The 19,200-nt window shown below is 40.9% G+C and overlaps 1 protein-coding gene across 5 annotated transcripts in view; it reads right to left on the bottom strand.

The window, feature by feature from the left end:
• Window positions 1–527: 527 nt before the first annotated feature.
• AFF2 (AF4/FMR2 family, member 2) overlaps window positions 528–19,200 on the bottom strand; it is a 513,696-nt gene continuing 495,023 nt past the window's right edge. For 4 of the 5 annotated variants that reach the window (XM_011930287.1, XM_011930290.1, XM_011930288.1 and 1 more), the window contains 5 exons: window positions 17,014–17,085; window positions 16,563–16,656; window positions 14,228–14,280; window positions 7,459–7,649; window positions 3,453–3,760 (listed from right to left, as the gene is read on the bottom strand). In XM_011930287.1, coding sequence (XP_011785677.1) covers window positions 3,639–3,760; window positions 7,459–7,649; window positions 14,228–14,280; window positions 16,563–16,656; window positions 17,014–17,085 — 532 coding nt within the window. In that variant the 3' untranslated portion in view covers window positions 3,453–3,638. Of the gene's footprint in view, window positions 3,761–7,458; window positions 7,650–14,227; window positions 14,281–16,562; window positions 16,657–17,013; window positions 17,086–19,200 lie in introns of all 5 variants that reach the window. The other variant, XM_011930289.1, reaches the window with a different exon arrangement.

Below are 19,200 nucleotides of genomic sequence, written 5' to 3'. Positions count from 1 at the left end.
ATGCTTCTCTAAGCAAGCAGTTCATTGCTTTACTGAGTAGTCTTACCCAGTGATCCAGTTTGGTTTTCCCACCTGCCAACTCATGCAGGTGAATTTTATCATGTCTGTTGAGAAGTATGTGAGGGCCTCACCCTCACAACTCAATTGATTCTGCCTTCAAAAATACTTTCCAACCTCAAACTCCAACTTCAACCTCCGGGATGCAAATTTGCATAAAACAGAATCCAAATTAGATATCTTTGGGAAAGATATGCTAGAAGAAGTATCTTTCCAATGCAGACAAAATCTAATGCATTTAGTGATGTAATGTCCAAATTAAAATTCATCCATTCGGAAACTCAACAAAACATATTTTAGGCAATGGTTTCTAATTTTGCAACTTGCTTATTGCCTGAAGATTTTGATCTTTTCATTTCCTTACATGGAAAAAAAAAAAGGCATCCCGACCTTAAGTCTTTTAAAAGTAGTAGCAGCTAGTCTGCTTTTCCAATTATGTCATCCAAATATAAAACTACTAGTATTTTCCCAATGAGATTATTAAGTAATTAACAGTCTACAGGCTGGCTAACAACATGCTTACAGCTAAATTCTACCCGGAGGACCACACTAGTAAACCCTTTTCAAAATAATCCTACCTACCAAACTCAGACAGTTATATGACAAAACCACTAAAAATCCAAAGTTAATTAAAAATACAAAGCCAAGTCAACATCATAACACAAGCTTGTCAAACTCTCTGTGGTTGGAGCTTGGGTGACAAGTGAAGGCGTAGTGGTGGCCCTACCTGGGTCAAGTTGCAGGGCTGAGATCTTTTGCTGTCCTTGCTCAGATGGAGCTTCCTTTTACTCTGCCCTCTACTCTAACCTCCATGTGCTTATTTAAGTGTGTCTCACTAAGCCTCCATCAAGATCTAGAGGCACAATCTCTCACTGCCATCCACATGTCTCATATCCCTCCCACAAACTGGTATGCTGAAGAGATTCATTTGACGGAATATCTCCATCCCTTAGTCCCTCAAATAGCTGCGCACCTACGACACGCATCACCATTTACACTGTGATGAATAGAGCAACTATAAAACAGCAACAATCCTTAATCATGAAACCGAAAGATGTCTTATCTCAAGGGATAGGAAGGTAATTCATCCTCCATGTTTAATTAGTTCCTAAGCTGCTTTATAAATGAGTCTACTACATAATCAAGTGGTGATCCAGAGCTCGATTGTCAGATTTGGTCACTGTGCTGCCAACTTGGCACATATTTTACACTCAGTCACCAGAGATGACAGAGAATCCTCTTGCCTCCCTGTTGTATGTAAGTAGATATAACAAGTCACTGAAACTAGAACTACAAGTCTTTCATCCATGAGGCAATATGCTTGTTTCTCTGGGAAACTGCCCCAACATTCTAACGTCTAGTTTCTGGATGTGGGATTTCAAGAATCTACTCCTAAGTCCATAATGGTCTAGGATTGTGGTTTAGGTTGAACTTACAAGTCAAGCCAGTGGGCTTCATTATATAGTAATAGCCAAGCACTCTACCTGTTAAACCATGATAAAGAGAGAACTTGAGTCACTGGAAAGTCATCAGCTTAATTTTTATATGTGACACCAACCTTGGATGTTCAGAGTCTTTAATGTTATCATTTTCCTCTTTTAAGAGGCTCAGAAAAGATTCTTTCAGGTTTCATTTTTTTGTGTGTGCATGCATAGGTGTTGTTGCTGAGACTGTAAACATAAAGCTCAACCACAGTGGGAGCACAAAAAGTGCTGGGTTCAGCTGCTGGGATGCTCCCATCAGCCATACTAACAACATGGCTTCAGCCATTGGAGTACAACTTCCACAGCCTTATACAACAAAGGGCCTTAAACTCAAAGATGTCCAGAGCACAGCTCAAGTATGGCTGTTTTGCAACTGGGGATATATCTAACCTTGACAATGAGAGTGCAGAGTCATCACCTGCTGTTTCTATCATGGACCTGCATGGCTTACTTTAATAATCATACAAGTTTGCATCTTTCATGTGCATATCTATTATTTATCTGGTCATAACTCAGTGAACAGAGTTTGATAACCCAGCATATTAAAGGCTACATGGAATTATATACCAGCAGGTAATTACCAGTAAGTAATGCATTGGATAGTGTTTACCACAAGTGTAAGAATCTTCTGGTGAGCTGGAACATAAAAAATTATATTTACATTGTGATGTTTAGGGACATAAAATGAGTGTAAAGTATCATGAGGGTGTAGTCACAACAAGTGAGAAATATGTCCAAATTAGGTGAATGGTTCCCAATGTTTAGGGCTCTTTCAAAGCATCTCAGGGTGAAGCACTACCCCAAGACTCATTTAAAAAAAATAAAAGCTAACCACTATTTAGAGAGTTTGGAGTTTTCTTAGGAATTTTCATGGAAATGATTCATGATAATATGGACTTTAATATAATCAGTAATTGTAATTCAGTCAAAAGTTAATGAGCCAAACAAAGGAAAAGGAAACACAGATAAGAGAAAAAAGAAAGTAGAAAACAGAAACCCTATAAGAGAGAAAATGCGAATAATAATTGAGGAAGTCCAGATTTTCAAGCCACTAGGAAGAAAACTGTATATTATTACTTCTAGGTAGTGATAACTTGATTTTGATTTTTGTTTCCATAGATTTGAGCAAAATACAATTTAAAAATCCTGCCAGTTATGGACCCACTTACCAACTGTGTAAATGTTGTTGTAAAGGAGGCAGAGGTGTGAATTCCTTGTTGGACACTTTCCAGACCTCTCCTAACTCCCAACTCTAAGTCTAGAGTGTAGCATTTTGGCTACTAAAACATGCATCAACCAAACTGTTCCTCAAAAGGAGAGCTTTGCGCAAAGAGAATCCCAGGTGAGGATTTACACTTCAAATAATAGAGTTGAAAAATACTGATGCCAGCTGATGCCTAAAACTTGTCAAAATAAATGTCACCCTTTCTTCTTGTCATTAGAATTAACAACATAGGGAATCAGGAAAGGGATGCTAGCAAGAAAGTCCTCTGGTTGTGTGGCATAGCATCTTTTTAAGAGTAGCATTGCTATGCTCATTTATTTTCTCGATACTTTTGATTTCATGATGTTGCTACATCTAACCAGTGCGTTTTAACAATGAAAATTCTCACCTGAAGATTGAATCTGTGGGATACACAAAAGTTTAATGATAGATTCTGAAATATGTTCTTTTCTGGGTATAAGAGTATAGTTTGGGGGATGGTCCCTTGTGTCTAAGTTCTCATGTATATGTAAGACCACTTGTTGCATTTCTCAGGAGCCTGTCTTTATCACAAGTGCTTCCCATTCTTTGTTTTGGGTAGTGTGGGCTTAAAACAATATTGTAGGGACTGTCATTCCACGAAGCACAAAAAGATGGTAGAATCTGAGGATTGCATATCAAATGCTAAAAATATGACTAATAAAACATACACTGCCCTTAAGTTGTAGTGTCAACTTACAATGACTTCTGTTTTTCACAGATAACAAAAGAAGCATAAAAACAAACATAACCAAAGAGAACTTTCCCCAATGAGTGGAGTTCCACCAGTGACCATCAGTGCGCTGGTAGAGGTAGAGTGATGGGTCGTGATGCTAGAGATAGGAGAACACCCACTACAACAAGTGGGCATCAATGCGCAGCCAACACAGTCCTTGGCGAACGTAGCGGACAAGATTGGTCATGCTGCTGTGCTGGGTCAGAGGCCCCATCAGGGTGTCCAGATCACCAAAGAATTCTGAAAGGCAGAGCAGTCCTCAGTTAGGCCTTTATAGGATATCATGAAAATATGCACCACATTTAGAAGCTGCTTTCACACAACACCACAACCACACGGACAATGGAAATGTGATGCATTTGTCCATTCATTCATTTGAAAAACATTTATAGAGTGCCTGCTAGGAGACCAAAACTCCACAAGTTTATCAAGCCCCATTATTTTAATATTTAGTGAGCTCCAAAAACTCTGCAGCACGTAATAAATTTATGTTTTCATTGATTATACATTTATATTTAGAAAAGGGTATTTCTACACAAAATTGTAGGGAGCCATGGTCTATCTAATGTCAAGCTGTTTGTCATTCAACATGTTACTGAATTGAAAATATCCTCTTTTCCTTTTGTCTAAATGAACCGAGTTTACTGAGTTTTCTTGGCATGGTCTAGACAAGGCCCATGAATCTGGGCATTAATAGTAGCCATCAGCCTCCACAGCTAAATAAACATCAAGGAGGAATTTGATTCTGTAAGTCTTCTTACCAATTTCATTGGGGATGGAAAATGGCCTGCAAGTATCTGTCACTTAACAATTTTTCCTGCCCCTGACCTAGGACATGAATGGTAAGAATGCCCAGCTGATTTCCCCTTGGTTCACTTAGGGAAGAGGGCAGCCCTGAGGCTACACTACTAACTAGCGTGACTGGAGTTTTGGAATGTCTGCCTTACGGGATAAAAGTACTATGTGGGAAAAACTATATGATCTCTAAAAACTTGCTAGGTGTTCCCTTTTCATGTATGAATTCATTTGCCTGGCACTTGGTTATGAGAGAGCTCTCTGGCAAAGGAAGCAGCCTCAGCTATGTGCTGGCTGGCAGCAAGGAATCTGTGTCAGGGGGTGGGGTGAGGGGATGGGACTGGAGACTGCCCTAACATGCGATGCTCTCCTGCCTTCTTGGAAAGTGATTTCCATGCATGGGTTACATGTGCTTGATTGCTCAGGAGATGGAATTTCATCAAACAATGCATTTATTCCTTATAACATATGTTATATATATGTTATATATAACATATGGGATCCTTCTCTAGGTGTCAACCTCATTTGATTATATGATACTTTTTAACCTGTACTATGCAATAAAAATAATTTATTCTGATAAAAGAGTAAATTATTTCTGGCATCTAAAATATTTTCCTAAGTAATACAGTATTAAGGAAAATATTTAAGGACCTAGTCATTGTTGAATGAATGTGAGCCTCATATGAGCCAGGATGTTCCCTGGGTATTCTGTACAAAGCTCTCTGTGGCTTTCTTAATTAGACACCATTTTAATAACTGCTCCAAATGAACAGTATAAGCAGCTGGGCAGGTAAGCTTCTAGACCAAAGGCCAGGGGGCAGCATAAGTGCCATTGGCTCGTTTCAGCACCAGAACCTTCTACAATAAGTCATCTGCAGCTGCATGGTGGGCAGTATGAGGCAGGAGTGGAGACCTTTCACTGGGAAAACCAACTTCACCCATCTCCACTGGGTAAAACACGTGCAAATACATGGTTGTCTCCAGTGCGATGCAGAGCTGCAACCAAAAGGGAAGCTCCGCAGTTATCTCACTTCTATATAGACAAGGTAGATGTGAATAGAATTCCCAAAGCTAAGTAGATCAGAAATGACAAGGCATGAAACTCAAGGCTTTGAGCAGAAGATTTCACACTAGTCCTCTCCCCAGTCCACTGAAAACCCCAATGACAGCATTAACAGGACATATTTTGTCTCTGCTCCTCTGCTCTCTCATAACCAAATGCAAGAATGACGGGGTTGTTTTCATTCAAAACGACACAGAGAATTTAGCAACTCTTTGACACACTGTGCTAATGACAAGATTAACACCAGTTCACCCTAACCTCAGCACAGCCACCACATTGCTCCTGGAAAGCTCTGAAGTTAATTTAGAAGGAAATACTTAACCAGATTTTGAAAATGGATGCAATGATAAAGGAAATCCGTAAATATTGAACTGCCCTCCAGTCACTGATACAAAATAAGAGAGAAATAGTGGAGGCAGACATGCTAGACAAATCTTAAGATGTGTCCATCTTCACTTGTAATTCTAGAACCCCTGGATGAGTCTGGTTGTATAGGCCAGTTGTCTCTGAATTTCCAGAGGTGTAGAAAAGTAGACAATTTAATAATTATCCATTGCTCAGATAACTGGTTTGGGATTTCACCAAAGGTCTCTGAGGACCTGTCATTAATTTTGCTCTCTAGATGTGCAGTGTAGCCTATTGATTAAGAGATGAGACTCTGGAATCAGATACTTCTAGATTCCTGCTTCTAACAAGCAAGAGCTGTGATAACATGGGTGAGTTTCTTAATCTCATAGAGCTTCAGTTTCCTCATGTATGAAATAAGGACAAATGAGACAACAAATGATAAAGCAATAGTGCAGTTCCTGGCATATAGAAATTGCTGCACAAATCTGTGGGACCAATACATGCAGATACTCCCAGGAGTCAGTGTAAGCTTATAGCTGCATTGAGGGGTGAGGTCTCAAGCCACGGAATGTGCTTTGTGAGCCACAAAATCTTTGAGTTATATAGATACATAATATTATGTAGTAAGGAAAGATAATAAATCTTTGTAGAATTTCTACCTTGAACTCAGAATTTTATACTAGGTGCTTTACACCTATTATTTAATTCAACCCATCTCTATCATCCCTCTGGGAAGTTTCACCATCATCATCACCGTTATGTCCATTATAGAGATGGGAGCTAGGAAGTAGCTCACAGATTTAATTAACTTGCCTAGGTTGCCCAGGTAATGCATGACCCAGGTAGGATTCAAACTTAAATGATTGGGTTGCAAAATCTGCATCCTTCCTATTCCAATAAGATAGTTTCCCCATGCTCAGCGATACAATAGTGATGGGTAGCCCACATTTGTCCCCACCTTGACTGGTGCGGAGCAGTCTGTGATTGCGGGGCCAGAATCAGCCAAGTCAAACGAACAGCTGGGACAAATGTGCAGTTTGATTTTACTTCCCACCTTCATTAGGATAGTGAGGCTTTGTTGTGATCCTCAATGACAGCTAAGGTCACAGATGTCAGCATGAGTCACCAAAGACCGCGGATTCATTCTGGTAAAGCAGGGTCCTCTTTCCATTTGTTTTGTAACAAAGTTCAAGTGTCATCATGAACAGCACCCTGATTCTTCATCCCAGCCATCAGTGTGTGAAAAGTACTAGCTGAACTTTGGCCCTTGCTTCCAAATGCAAGCTGCGTTATTGTGTACTCAACTGGAGCTAGTAATTATAATGAAGGTTGAAGGCCTTAGTTCAACCTCACCTCTCAAAATAATAATAGTAATAATATTAATAATAATAACAGGAGCCAACAGGATCATAATTAATTTGTAAATCATTATTTTTGTCTTTGCCTCTGTTTCTCTGTGTTGATCCTTGTCAGTGAGTGAAATTCAAAACACATCACAGTTCAAATTAGTTTAAGCTTTAACGGAGGACAAAACTCCAGGGCTTTTTCACTCTTTCAGGAATAACAGGTCACTGTGTCAGCCCTGAGCAAACTCTGTCTTCCCTTATCTAAGTCCTAGAAATCAGAGATACAGAAAGATATAAGGCCACCAAGTGCAACTCAAATCCTTTAAAGTGAAGTTAACTCCATCATGGTCTGTGAGCTATATGGGTAGAACAGACGAGCATACCTTTGTTTTCTCTTGTCAGTTTATCGGCCATATCCCAGTGTTCATAGCCCCGTAACACATTGCTAGTGATGTTGACGTGGCTGGCAGCCATGTGGTGAATGCGCTGGGGAATGGTGACTGGGCCGTTGTTACAGTTCCCCATTGCGTTGATGGGGGAGACGTTGTTGAGAGACACTGGGGATGGAGTGTTCCTGGGGAATGGAAAGAGACAGGCCTTGTTAGGCTGGTAGGAAAGAGTGACAGTGGGGTTCTAGGCCTCCCCCATCACGCTGGGATCTCATCAGAATGTCATTTGCCGGAGTGAAGTTTAGCATAGTGTACATATGTGAAGCCCCGTCAGAGTGGAGCTTGTTCTCACATCCCACTGACTCTTCTCACAGTACATCTATAGCTTTTGTCAATGCAATAGCTTTTGTCAACACAATAGCTTTTTCCAGAGGCTCTAGTGGATACAGAGATTATTACCACCCCATACCTGCCTCATCTGACCAAGCTACCCAGAGCTACAGTGCCAGGCTATAGAATGAGGCCCACTCTTCTTCCTTTCTAACATTAAACACCAAAGTCTCCACTGCCTTTGACAACCACTGAGGACTCCATGGACACCACTGCTTTTGTCTTCAAATACCAGAGAGGACTGGGTGGATATTTCTCCAGCATTAATTCTACCCATAAATATAGCTCTTCCTTTGAATACATATAACAAGTGTTGTGATGTTTCAGAGAAAGAAACAGCTCAGAGCTATGATGATTTCTCTATCAGCAGTTAGAAAACACTTGATGTTCAACATTGGTCTATCATCAAAGTGTTTCGTGGAAACCACAATGTCAGTTTGCTCCAAATACAGTTAGCACAATAAGCAAAGTACAATTCTTACAGCCCCCCAAGGAGCAGTATTTGGGAAGCTGGGAAAAGTAGTATTCTCTCTCTTTAGGATTCTTTAAGACATGCTACAGAGATGGGCTGTTAATTGCTGACTATTTACCTGCATGCTGATTTATAAAAAGAAGTCTTCAGAGTTTCCACTTCAGAGAGTGCTAGTGTTTAGACACACATTTTCATTACATTCTTTAATACTTACAACAAGGAGTCACCTGCTGGCTGCATACAGCATGGGGGTCGTTTTTCCTCCAGGGCCCAGGGTTAGATCTGGCTACCTAAGGAACCTGAAGGCTTGCCCAGGAACAGTCACTAAAGCATGGGTGGCTTCCTGTGCGCAGGAGCAAGGTCTGTGTGCCCCTCTGCTTCTCTATCCTCCTCCAGTCACACTTTGAACATCTGCCCAGGCAAACGCATCAATTTATCAGGACAGAACATAATGAGTGAGTAAAAGAAATGGAGGGAAGATGTCTTCAGGACTCCATGAATCCGCATGTTTGAAAGAATCTCTTTCTTATTCCTCTGAACACACCTTATCACACAATCAAGTAACTCTGTCTCCTGCCCCACCCCCACCCCCTTACCAGTTGCTATTGTTGGCAACTCTAGTTTTCCAGGGTGGCTCCCAGAACAGATGTGCACCCTGATGGGCAGCACATACAGATGATTTGGGGAAACAGCAATCGCAGCGTACCAAAATGCTGAAATGCTGCTGACTAGATCTGGGAACAATTACAACTGCAATGCTCTTGAGACTCACAGGCTGTGCCTACAGCTACAGGAGAGAGTTGGACCATTTCTGCAAACAGAATCTATTTTCTGGTATGTTCTGGTCTGGTCTGAGGGAGCAAGTTCGTCCTCACACATGTTCTGTGCTTGTCTGGTGTGAGTGGGTTCAACAGTGTTCCTGCTATGTTTATAATTTCTGAGCTACTTCATTACTTCTTGATAGAAAGATTTATTCTTAAAGTAGAAGTGGGATGAGGAGATGTCCAAGCTAAGGGGTCTAGGCACAGAAGACAGTGAAATGACAAAAAGGCAGTGAAAGCTGGGTTTCTTTGTTGTGGCAGGTTGCAAAAGCTATTTCCTAGTCTTTTTCCCCAGTGGTAGTCATTAACTCTTAAATGTCAATTTATGGCAAGAAAGAAATACTTTCTCATTTGTAATTCTTAGAGAAAATGACAAAGCTGTCATGTGCCACAAATGTTGAAGGAAGTTAGAAAGACATGTGGCGTGTGCCTGTAGTTGCGACTACTCGGGAGGCTGAAGCAAGAGGATCGCTTGAGCCCAGGAGATTGAGGCTACGGTGAGCCAAGATCACACAACTGTGATCCAGCCTGGGAGTCAGAGCAAGGCTGTATCAAAAAAAAAAAAAAAAAAAAGCCAGGCACAGTGGGTCATGCCTGTAATCCCAGTACTTTGGGAGGCCAAGCGGGGTGGATCACCTGAGGTCAGGAGTTCGAAAATGAGCCTGGCCAACATGGTGAAACCCTGTCTCTACTAAAAACACAAAAATTAGCTGGGTTTCGTGGCACACGCCTATAGTCCCAGCTACTTGGGAGGCTGAAGCAGGGGAATCGCTTGATCTGAGGAGGCCGAGGTTGCAGTGAGCCGAGACACTGCACTCCAGCCTGGGTGACAGAGTGACACTCCATCTCCAAAAAAAAAAAAAAAGGGAAAGAGAGACCACATGGTTCAGGAAAAGAGGTACTGGAATCCCAGGAGATCTGGAGTCTAGCCCTGGCCCTGCCATAAAATTGTTGTGTGCCCCTGAGCATATCCCTTCTCCTTGCTCGGCCTTACTTTTCTTGACTGCAAGAAAAGGCAATGAATTCCAATCATGTCCAGGAGTCACAAGAGAAACCAAATCATCTCTCTTTACCACATACATCTTGAAAAGCCCTTTTTACTTTATCACACTGAAGTGCTGTTGGGGACTTTTCCCCCTACTATTCTCTAATTTATTTATTTTAAATACTCAGTGGTGGAGGCAAGAAGAGCTAGGATAAGTGTCTGTTTTCAATTGTTACTGTTCTCACACTAGGCTCTAAGGTCTGACATATTCTGATGAGCATGTCTGCACACTACATTGTGCTCATTAAATGAAAAGCTGCCTAAGAAGTTGTGACTGTGGCTACGAGAGGGCTGATGCAGGGCCCACTCACTTCAGTATGCTCTTCAACTCTGACTTAGCTCTCATCACTGCGTAGGGTTTCCCTTCCTGTTCTTTGTGTCTGTCTACTTGCAGATCTCACCCTTTTCTCCATATTTCCATGACACATGCAAATGAGCATGCACACAGAGGCACATGCTTCCCACCACTTCCACCACTACCACCCTGGTCCAACCCACCATCCTCTCACCTCTAAGCCATACCCTGCCATGCTGTTCCTTGAACTTGTCAGGCGTGCTCCCACCTGCTTCAGAGGCAGCTGCTATCCCTCTGCTTGGAAGAAACTCCTCCAGTACTGTTATGGCTTGCTAGACATCATCCTTCTCGAACGTCCCTTCTCAAGATTCAGCATGGTACCACTGCTCCCTCCCCTATCCTCAGCAGCCCTTTTTGCCTGCCTTCCTTGTTTCAGTTTTCTCCATGACACTTCCCATCACCTAGTATGCCACATGTTTGTTGTTATCTTTTTCCTTCAACAGAATGTGACCTTGATGAGGGCAGTTTTGTTTTGTTTTGTCTATTTCACTCTGGGCCATACTTCAGTATCTAGAACAGTGTCTGGCATATATGTTCTCAATGAACACCAGTTGAATAAATGAATGACTTGCTTCTATTCTTTATTTAGTATCTACTACATATAAAGTGCTCTGAAAGGTAGAAGGAGAAAAGCATATATAGCATGAGGATAGGGGGTATATCTACAAAAGGCTTGGCAGAGTGTCTCACACAAGGTAGGAACTCAATAAATTCTTGGGGAATGATAGGATGGATGGCTACTTATTGCAAAAGAGCAAAGAGTCTAATAGAGGAGCAAAATACATTCTTTTCTGGAAATCTAGGGTAAGCGCCAAAACTGTGGTGCTAACCAAGTGCTGTGGGAATTCTAGAGGCAGGATCATTATCCCTTCTAACTTAAATAGGTAACAATTACAACAATAATCATGGCAACAGTAGCTGCAGCAGCCATCATTTGTTGCATAGTCTCTGTGTGCCAAGCATAGTTCAGGGCCTCACCAATATTCTGTCTAAGCCTCACCATAACTCTGCAGGGAAAGTTCTGCTGCCGCTGTTTCTGGCCTCAGAGAAGTTCAGCTCCGTCCTGAGGGCCACAGAGCCTAAAGAGCTAAAAAGCCAGGATCTAATAGCAGGTCCATTTTCCTCCAAAGCCCATTCTCTTCATTCTCTTTCCAGTCCACCAGGTCACTTCAAAGTACTGCCATCCATGTTTGCCCGGCTTCTTTCTTTTTAATATCTCTCTGTGACATTCGAAATTGTTGCTCAGCCTTTTTAGACTCTGCACAATGTGGATTCCAGAACCCTGTATCAACAGTCAGCAAATCTGGCCCATCTTGTGTTTCTGTATAGCCTGTGAGCTCTGAATAGTTTACAAAAGATGAACATTTGCAATCAGTTTGTTGAGAGGGGATACTAACTTTGAACCCCAATTAAGCAAAATGTTATGAAAAAAATTTACATTCTTTGTTCTTCTTACCAATAGACTTGTATTTCAAAAATTATACATAATTGGTATTATATTTTGAATCTTATCAGTAACAATTTTGTGAAAATTTGTGTTCTCTCATATTTTTCTACATAGTAGCCTTGGTTTCACCTCTTGGCACAAAGCCCAAAATACATAGAGTCTGATGCTTTAAATAAAAAGTTTCCTGGCCCCTGCTGTAAACTCAGCAGATTTTTCTGCTTCTTCCAATTGCTTCTTTGCACTTCCTTTTCCCAGCTTCCATGGAAGCAGTTCCTAAATGTCTGTTCTCAACCCTCTGCTCATCTCTCCATATAATTTCCTGCAGAGCCCTTAACCACCTCTGGGCAACTGACTTCCCCAATTGCTAGCCAGCCTAGGAGGGTTTGAAGTCAGAGGGTGCTGCTCCTGGAAGGTGCTGTGAGAGTCCTCCATTGGGGACACCACCCTCATTCACAGGGAAACAAGGCCATAATCTTGCTTGCAGACAAGAAGCCCTTCCTGGTTATGCAGGGAGGCCCAAGCTCCTTCTCCTAGGCTTCCATAGCACCTTGTTCATACCTGTCACCTCCTTGCACTGGATTGTGTGCTTCTGGAGTACAGGGACCATATCAAATTCAGCTTTCTATCCCCAGCCCATCGTGCTGCAGATGCATGCAAAGCATTTGCTGAATGAATGAGACATAACCCCTGAGTGACTGTTTTGAGTTGCCTCACTCAAAAGCTCTGTGACCTACCGAAGGGAATGTGCTTTCTTCATGCAAAATCTGCTTAAAAATCATTTCAGGAGGCTTTTCATGCAACTTCACAAACTTAGGTTGTGTTTGAGTTCTTTCATTTCAGAATTAAAACAACAACAAGAACAACAACAACAACAAAAACAAAAAAAACACATTTTTTCCCAGTGATCCTTTTATAGCTGCTTACCTGCCCTTGCTCTTACTTTACTCTGTGCTCAGAGAAAACAGTTTTCTCTGGGCCTTCCTCTGGTTATTTTCATTATCTGAACTCATTTTTTCCCTTAAGAGACAAGCACTCTTTCCCTTTTGTTCGTCAATATAAGAGTAAGACCCAATTCAACATTTTAAACAGTGCTTCCTTTCAATGCAGTAATTGAGTTAATGTGTAGTTTTCAATGGATCTGTTCCCTCGTACTGAATGTTTTTATGATTTCAAAGTAGATTTCATTGTCCCATTGCTTTTGGAGTGTGTTTTCTAGATATTTATAAAGTGGCAGTAGAGACTGTTTTATTCTTGAAGAAATTATTTTGATCAGAGATGCAGGAATTTTGAAATGATGAAAAACTGAAAAAGCAGCTTGGAGTTATAAAACAGTCTATGTCCACAGTCATCTAGTTTCTCTTCCCATCACTGAGGGGTGTGGGCTTGGGCTGGTGAGGGGTGTTTGGGAATCAGAGGAGAAACTGATGCTCAGGCAAGTTAGCTAACTTCACGGCTGACACAGAACTGGGATTCAAACTCACTCTCTATAAGAGACATCTCTTCAGTGGGCCTTCGAGGGCATTGGGTCCAACCCCTTCATTTTAGCGATAAAGAACAAGCTCAGATAGAGGAAGGGGCCCTCTTAGCTTACCCTGTAAGCCAAGGGCAGCTTCAGCACCAGGTCAATGGTTTTTGGGCCCCTACTCCACTGCTGCTAAGACTGAGCTGTCCCAAGCAGATAGAACTCTAAATAAGGCCTCAGGCACAGGTGAGTTCCCTGAGTCTCTGATCAGTATTATAGTGGATGCTTTTCTATCTTAGGTTAGGGCATTTTAGTATTAATATAAAAATTATCATGAAGGCTTGGATAATTGGCTGACCAAGTGCCTTCACATTTTCAGCACTATTATGCCTTTGGTTTTATTAAACAGCACTTACTATATATCAATGAATATTTCATTGGTCTTTCATTATTGAATGAATCATTGAAAAATCACTGCAGTGGAGTTAACTTTATCCTGCCTCCCTAAAATGGCATGGTGCTTGCCATCTTATTAGCAGATATTTTTATGGCTATAATTTGGCTTAAAGATCAAATAGTTAAATAACTCTGAACCACATCTTTTTAAACTTTTCTGTCTTGCCATTAGCCGAAGCCTGACTAGAATTTTGTATGCACAAAAATGACTGTAGTTCTAGAATTGACCTTCACTCCTGACTTGTCACTGCAAAATATTTGGGGTCTGTTGAATCACTCATCTTCATGAAAAAGCAATTTTCACAAAATACTTACTTTCCATTGCCTACCCATGGAGATGGGATCTGTGCGACTTTTGAAGCATTTTGCTAAAAGAGAGAGAGAGAGAAAGGGAAATAAGGACATCTATTTTGTGTTTTATTAATTCAGAAACAGATGGAAGTGTGATTTAGAGTACATTAATATTGATTGCAGCATTTCGGGATGCAGAGCTGGGATGTATGTGCACGTCAGCACACCACGACGCACACTCGATGAAAATAGCTGGTTAGGATAATTAGTGGGCTCCAATCAGGACCATGAAAGTCACTTGATGAAAGATCTTATCCACTAAAAGGCCCAGTGAAATCAGACTCGGTTCTCCAAGAAGTGGTTTAATTATCCTCATCTGAAATTTATTCTGCAAAACAAGCTCTTCAGAGTACAAGTAAGCTTTTCACCTTTAGCTCCAGTTGGAAACTTTTTCCCTGGGATGCAGAGTGAGCTGTCATTTCTAATAATCCAAGAATGTGTCAAAGCCAAGCAGTATTTTCATTTGTTTGTTTGTTTGTTTTCAGGAATCACCTTGATTTGCTATATTTACATGGAAACCCTCATGGCTAAAGAGCTTCCCTATTTAACAAAGTGACTGGTCCAGGGCTGCATTGCAATCAAATACTAAACGTGCCTTTGTTCCTCTGATGGAACTGGGCTGGTTTAAAGGATGGGCTTCCTTGTATTTTCAAGACCACACACTTGTGGATCAGAGGGAAAACTGACATTCAGCATTACCACTACAGGACAAGTATCAGGCTCATTGTAATGGCCTAGCCAGGTGGAAGGTCAAGCAGCACAGATGGCCACAACTCTTGTGGCACTGTGCCTGACTCAGACCTGCTCTCAGAAGTTATATCCCCAGTGATGCTCATCTTCTGCCTCTTTGCTGCCAGCCCAGCCCCCTTTACAAAAGGAGGGTCAGGGAAAGAGTCAGCATTTTCGGGAGTCCAGTGAGAACGGAACACTTCTTTGGAACTTTGTAGACCCACACCTAAGGTGCATTCTGCAGACTCCAGTTTTTAATCTCAAGAAAGCTCAACACACTCCTAGATGAATGAATTATTTAATATTTGTTTGGAGTTTTGCAATACCCTGTAAACTATATAGGGCAGGCCAAAGAGGGCAAATATTACATCAGTGGGTCTCAAAGTGTGATCACAAGAACAGCAGCAGCAGCATCACCAGGGAACTGATTAGCAATACAAATTCTTGGGCCATGCCTCAGACCTACAGAATCAGACACCTGGGGACTGGGGCACAACACTCTTGTTTCAAAAGCCCTCTGGTGGATTCTGATGCCCACTGAAGTTCAAGAAAGAACTTTCTGAAGCAGAAGTTAAGAGTGTAGACATATGAAGAGAAGAGGGCCTGTTGTACATGACTCCCTTTTACCCACATGAATGCTAGCCTTATGGCATTATGGCCACATCACATAATAGCTGGGGAACTTGCTCCTTTTCCCAACTGTGCCACAGCGTCTTCATAAAGCTGTGCACTTCCACTCACTGTATGTTTCATGTAAGGCCATAATTTCGCTCATTTCAAATAACTACTTTGGTATGATTTAGCCAAGAAGTCTCAGGCACTTGGCAAAAAAGGAAAAAAATCATGTCCTTTTCTTTTTAGACCTGCCCAACAGAAGGAGCATTGAGTCTCCCCAACTCTAAATCATGACTAGTGTTGGAGGGTACAGTGATCAGGCCTAGTATGAAGCTGCTGTTTGCAATTTTTACCTGGACTCATTCTCAAATTTTGGCTTTGCATTTTGAGATTGCCTATCTTTTTTGTGCTTGCAAGTTAAAAGCCCCAGTTCCCTACAATATGGCTTTGTTTGTTTGTTTTGGTAACCAAAGCAATCAGTTGTTTTTAATTACAGCTACTGCACTCCAAGACTCCCCATGGCCAAAGGCTTTCCAGGGGTGTGGACGTGCACATAGAGCCAGGGTGGCCACAGTGACTTCTCTCACTTCTGAGAGATTCCTGGGCTGACCTATCACTTAACAAAAGACTGGCCATACCTACAGCCACAAGTTGTGCCCACCTCACAGAGCAGCAAAAAGGTGACATATTCCTCACTGCAACCAGGAGGTTGCCAAGGGTCATTTGGTGAGTCTGGAAAAAAGTCAGGGGATTGCACTATCGTGCCTTCTCTCCCTGGAATCAAATCAGACATAAACTCCTTGCTGAGCCCTTAAGGAGGGGTAGGACAGCCATGGCCAGCAGGGAGGAGAGAGGTTAAGCCTTTGGCAGCATTTGACATTCAATAACATGCATGTCATGTCTTATTAGTGATTTTATCATCATGTACCTATAAATTATACAAAATAAGGATTACCTTAAAATATTCCATCAGTGATCTGGAGTACTTCATAGCATGGTCCTTCTTCAGCTTAAACATTCTCAAATAGAGGAGTGATAAACATCGGTAGCTGTGGTGATAAGGAAAGGCTTCTGTTAATGCCAGTGCTTAAGTGAAACTTATAAACTGTTAAGAAGAATGCTGATTCACAATTTGCAGTTACTCTCCTATGGTTCGATTGAGAAACATAAGTAAATAAAGAAATTCTAAAGAGGGAAGGGGCAAGCATTAAAATTCCATTTTGATAAGGGTATAAATTAGGAGAGTAAATGTTTAGTCAGCGACTGAAGAAATCCATTAGTTATCCTTTAATAGTTTAATGGAAAACAAGAGTAATGATCTGGGGTAAGCAGCTTAAGTTGATCTAGAGTTTTCAAATCTTTCTATGACATTTCAGCAATTTCCTTGTGGCCTCCATGGGACTCACCATAGTACTGCTAGCTTTTTGTCCCCATCCGAAGCCAAGGGACTTGCGAAGTTCTTCAGCCTCATTGCATACCTTTGGAGAGAAAGAAAAAGCTAAAGTGGAATCTGTATTACCCTTCAGAAATGCCCAAAATCATTGGTATTCTGATTGCCTGAATGAGTTATTCCCACATTTGCTCTGGGCAGGAGGACTGAGTAGTGCATGTGGGCAAAAGCATGCTTCCCCGAAAACACACACAAAATCGGGATCAAAACATCATAAGAGGACTCATGTGAAATACAGAGTTCAACTCTGAAGAAGGCAGTGAAATCATGAGCCTTAGGACAATGCTATGGAATTATTGTGAGTTTTTGTGTGTGTGCGTGTGTGTGTCTAAATGCTGGTAAAATACTGTTTCTAGGCACACTGTAGCTAAACAACATGATTGGTTTTCAATGAGAGCTGGACAAGAATGTCAGTTTCAGTTCAGTTTATGACAGATTAGGTAAATAATATACAACTATGTCTGACATGAGCATATGGAGACCTCAATCACACAGTTGAAAGGTCTTTTCTAATGGCTCAGGTTTTGAATATATTCCTAATGAAAGTGTTTTTTTTTTTTTTTTAATGAAGGTCGATTTCATAGCATTGTAAGGTCTAAGCACCCTTAATTTATGATGCTTGTATATTTTGTCTTTCTCTTCTCCTTAATTGTTACTGTTCTGCACTGGGGTGATAAAAGGTTGAGTAGTTCCCTTTTTTTTTTTTTCTTCTAGTCAAGTACATTCCATTCAGGGCATTTAGACTCTTGAAAATCAATTCATTGCATAAAATCATTGTCTGAGCTTTAATGCAATTTCACAGGTATTTGTGGTAGAATAAGTAATGGAGTTCAGTGTGGCAGAAGGAAGTTGAAAGTTCTCATTTATAAGAAGGTGATGGAAAGCCTGCAGGGCCACTGAGCTGGCATGCCTGACTCCTCACTTTCAGCAGCCTTCCCCCACAGAACACTGGGAGCCTAGGCTCACCCCCTGAGACTTGGCCTCCTCAGCATTCTAGCCGCCTTGCTCTCCTGGTTATTGCTCTAGTTGTGTTGAGTGAACATTTTCCAAGAAAGGCACTTGTACATTTAATGTGGGTCCCTTCTTTTGTTGCAATATTAAGCAAAGGAATTTTTTATTATGTAATAAATCTAGCTTTCTTTGACAGTTGGATCACTGAAATGTCAAGTCATTGTGATGCCCTACTTGTTTTCACAAATACATTTCTATTGCAGATTCCCAGAGCTCAGAGCAACTATAATTACTTGAATGAAGAAAATGGGGCTCTCTCTCTTTAGCCAGCATACTGTCGGGGAGAGAGTAATAAAACTTTCTTCAACATAATATTGCAGTACTAAAAACTATGTTCATATTACACTCACTCTCTAATTGCAACCACATTTGAAGTGACTTGATAGTGGAGTTTCAATTGCTTAAATGGACCAGAAGACCTAGTTGCTTTAACTCATTTTATTCCCAACTGAAATTCCTCTCATTAAAAAAATATTATACACACATGTAATTTACAGAAAGTATTAAAAAAGTAAAAAATAGAGAAGACATAAACGGGTACATGCAAAAATGGTGAAGTTGGAAACAAAACAAAACAAAACAAAGCTACTTGAATCTGAATGAAGTCTTTGGAGCGTATCAATGTCAACATTCAGGCTGTGATACTGTAATATAGTTAAGCAAGATGTTCCCATTGGGGCAGACTGGGTGAAGGGTACACAGGAACTCTCTGTATTAGTTCTTACAACTGCATGTGCATCTACAATTACCTCAAAATAAAGTTTAAAAGCACTGACTTTAAAGGGAATGCTTGTAAATTCTCCACTGACTTTCAGGTTTCATTGAAATAAACTTCTATGGGAAGTAAAATAGCATATAACGAAACATAAATCATGCTTTTTCCCTAAATAACTTTTTTCAAATAATTAAAAGAAAATTACTTAATGATTCACATAGCACTTTTACCACAAAATGAAATTTGTATTTTACTTTCATATTTTTAAGACAGCACGTGTTTTCTTAAAAGAAAATAAGAAAGAAGAATATGCAGAGAGGGAAAACACCCATAGTCTCACTCACTTATTACAGCTATGATTTCATTTCCTTTCCAGTTTGGTTCAGATGCATATACAAACTTTTCATGATCATAATT

The sequence above is a fragment of the Colobus angolensis genome, unplaced genomic scaffold (assembly GCF_000951035.1).
Source record: "Colobus angolensis palliatus isolate OR3802 unplaced genomic scaffold, Cang.pa_1.0 Scaffold85, whole genome shotgun sequence".
Taxonomy (NCBI): Eukaryota; Metazoa; Chordata; class Mammalia; order Primates; family Cercopithecidae; genus Colobus; species Colobus angolensis.
This window is presented reverse-complemented; position numbering and strand designations above follow the sequence as displayed.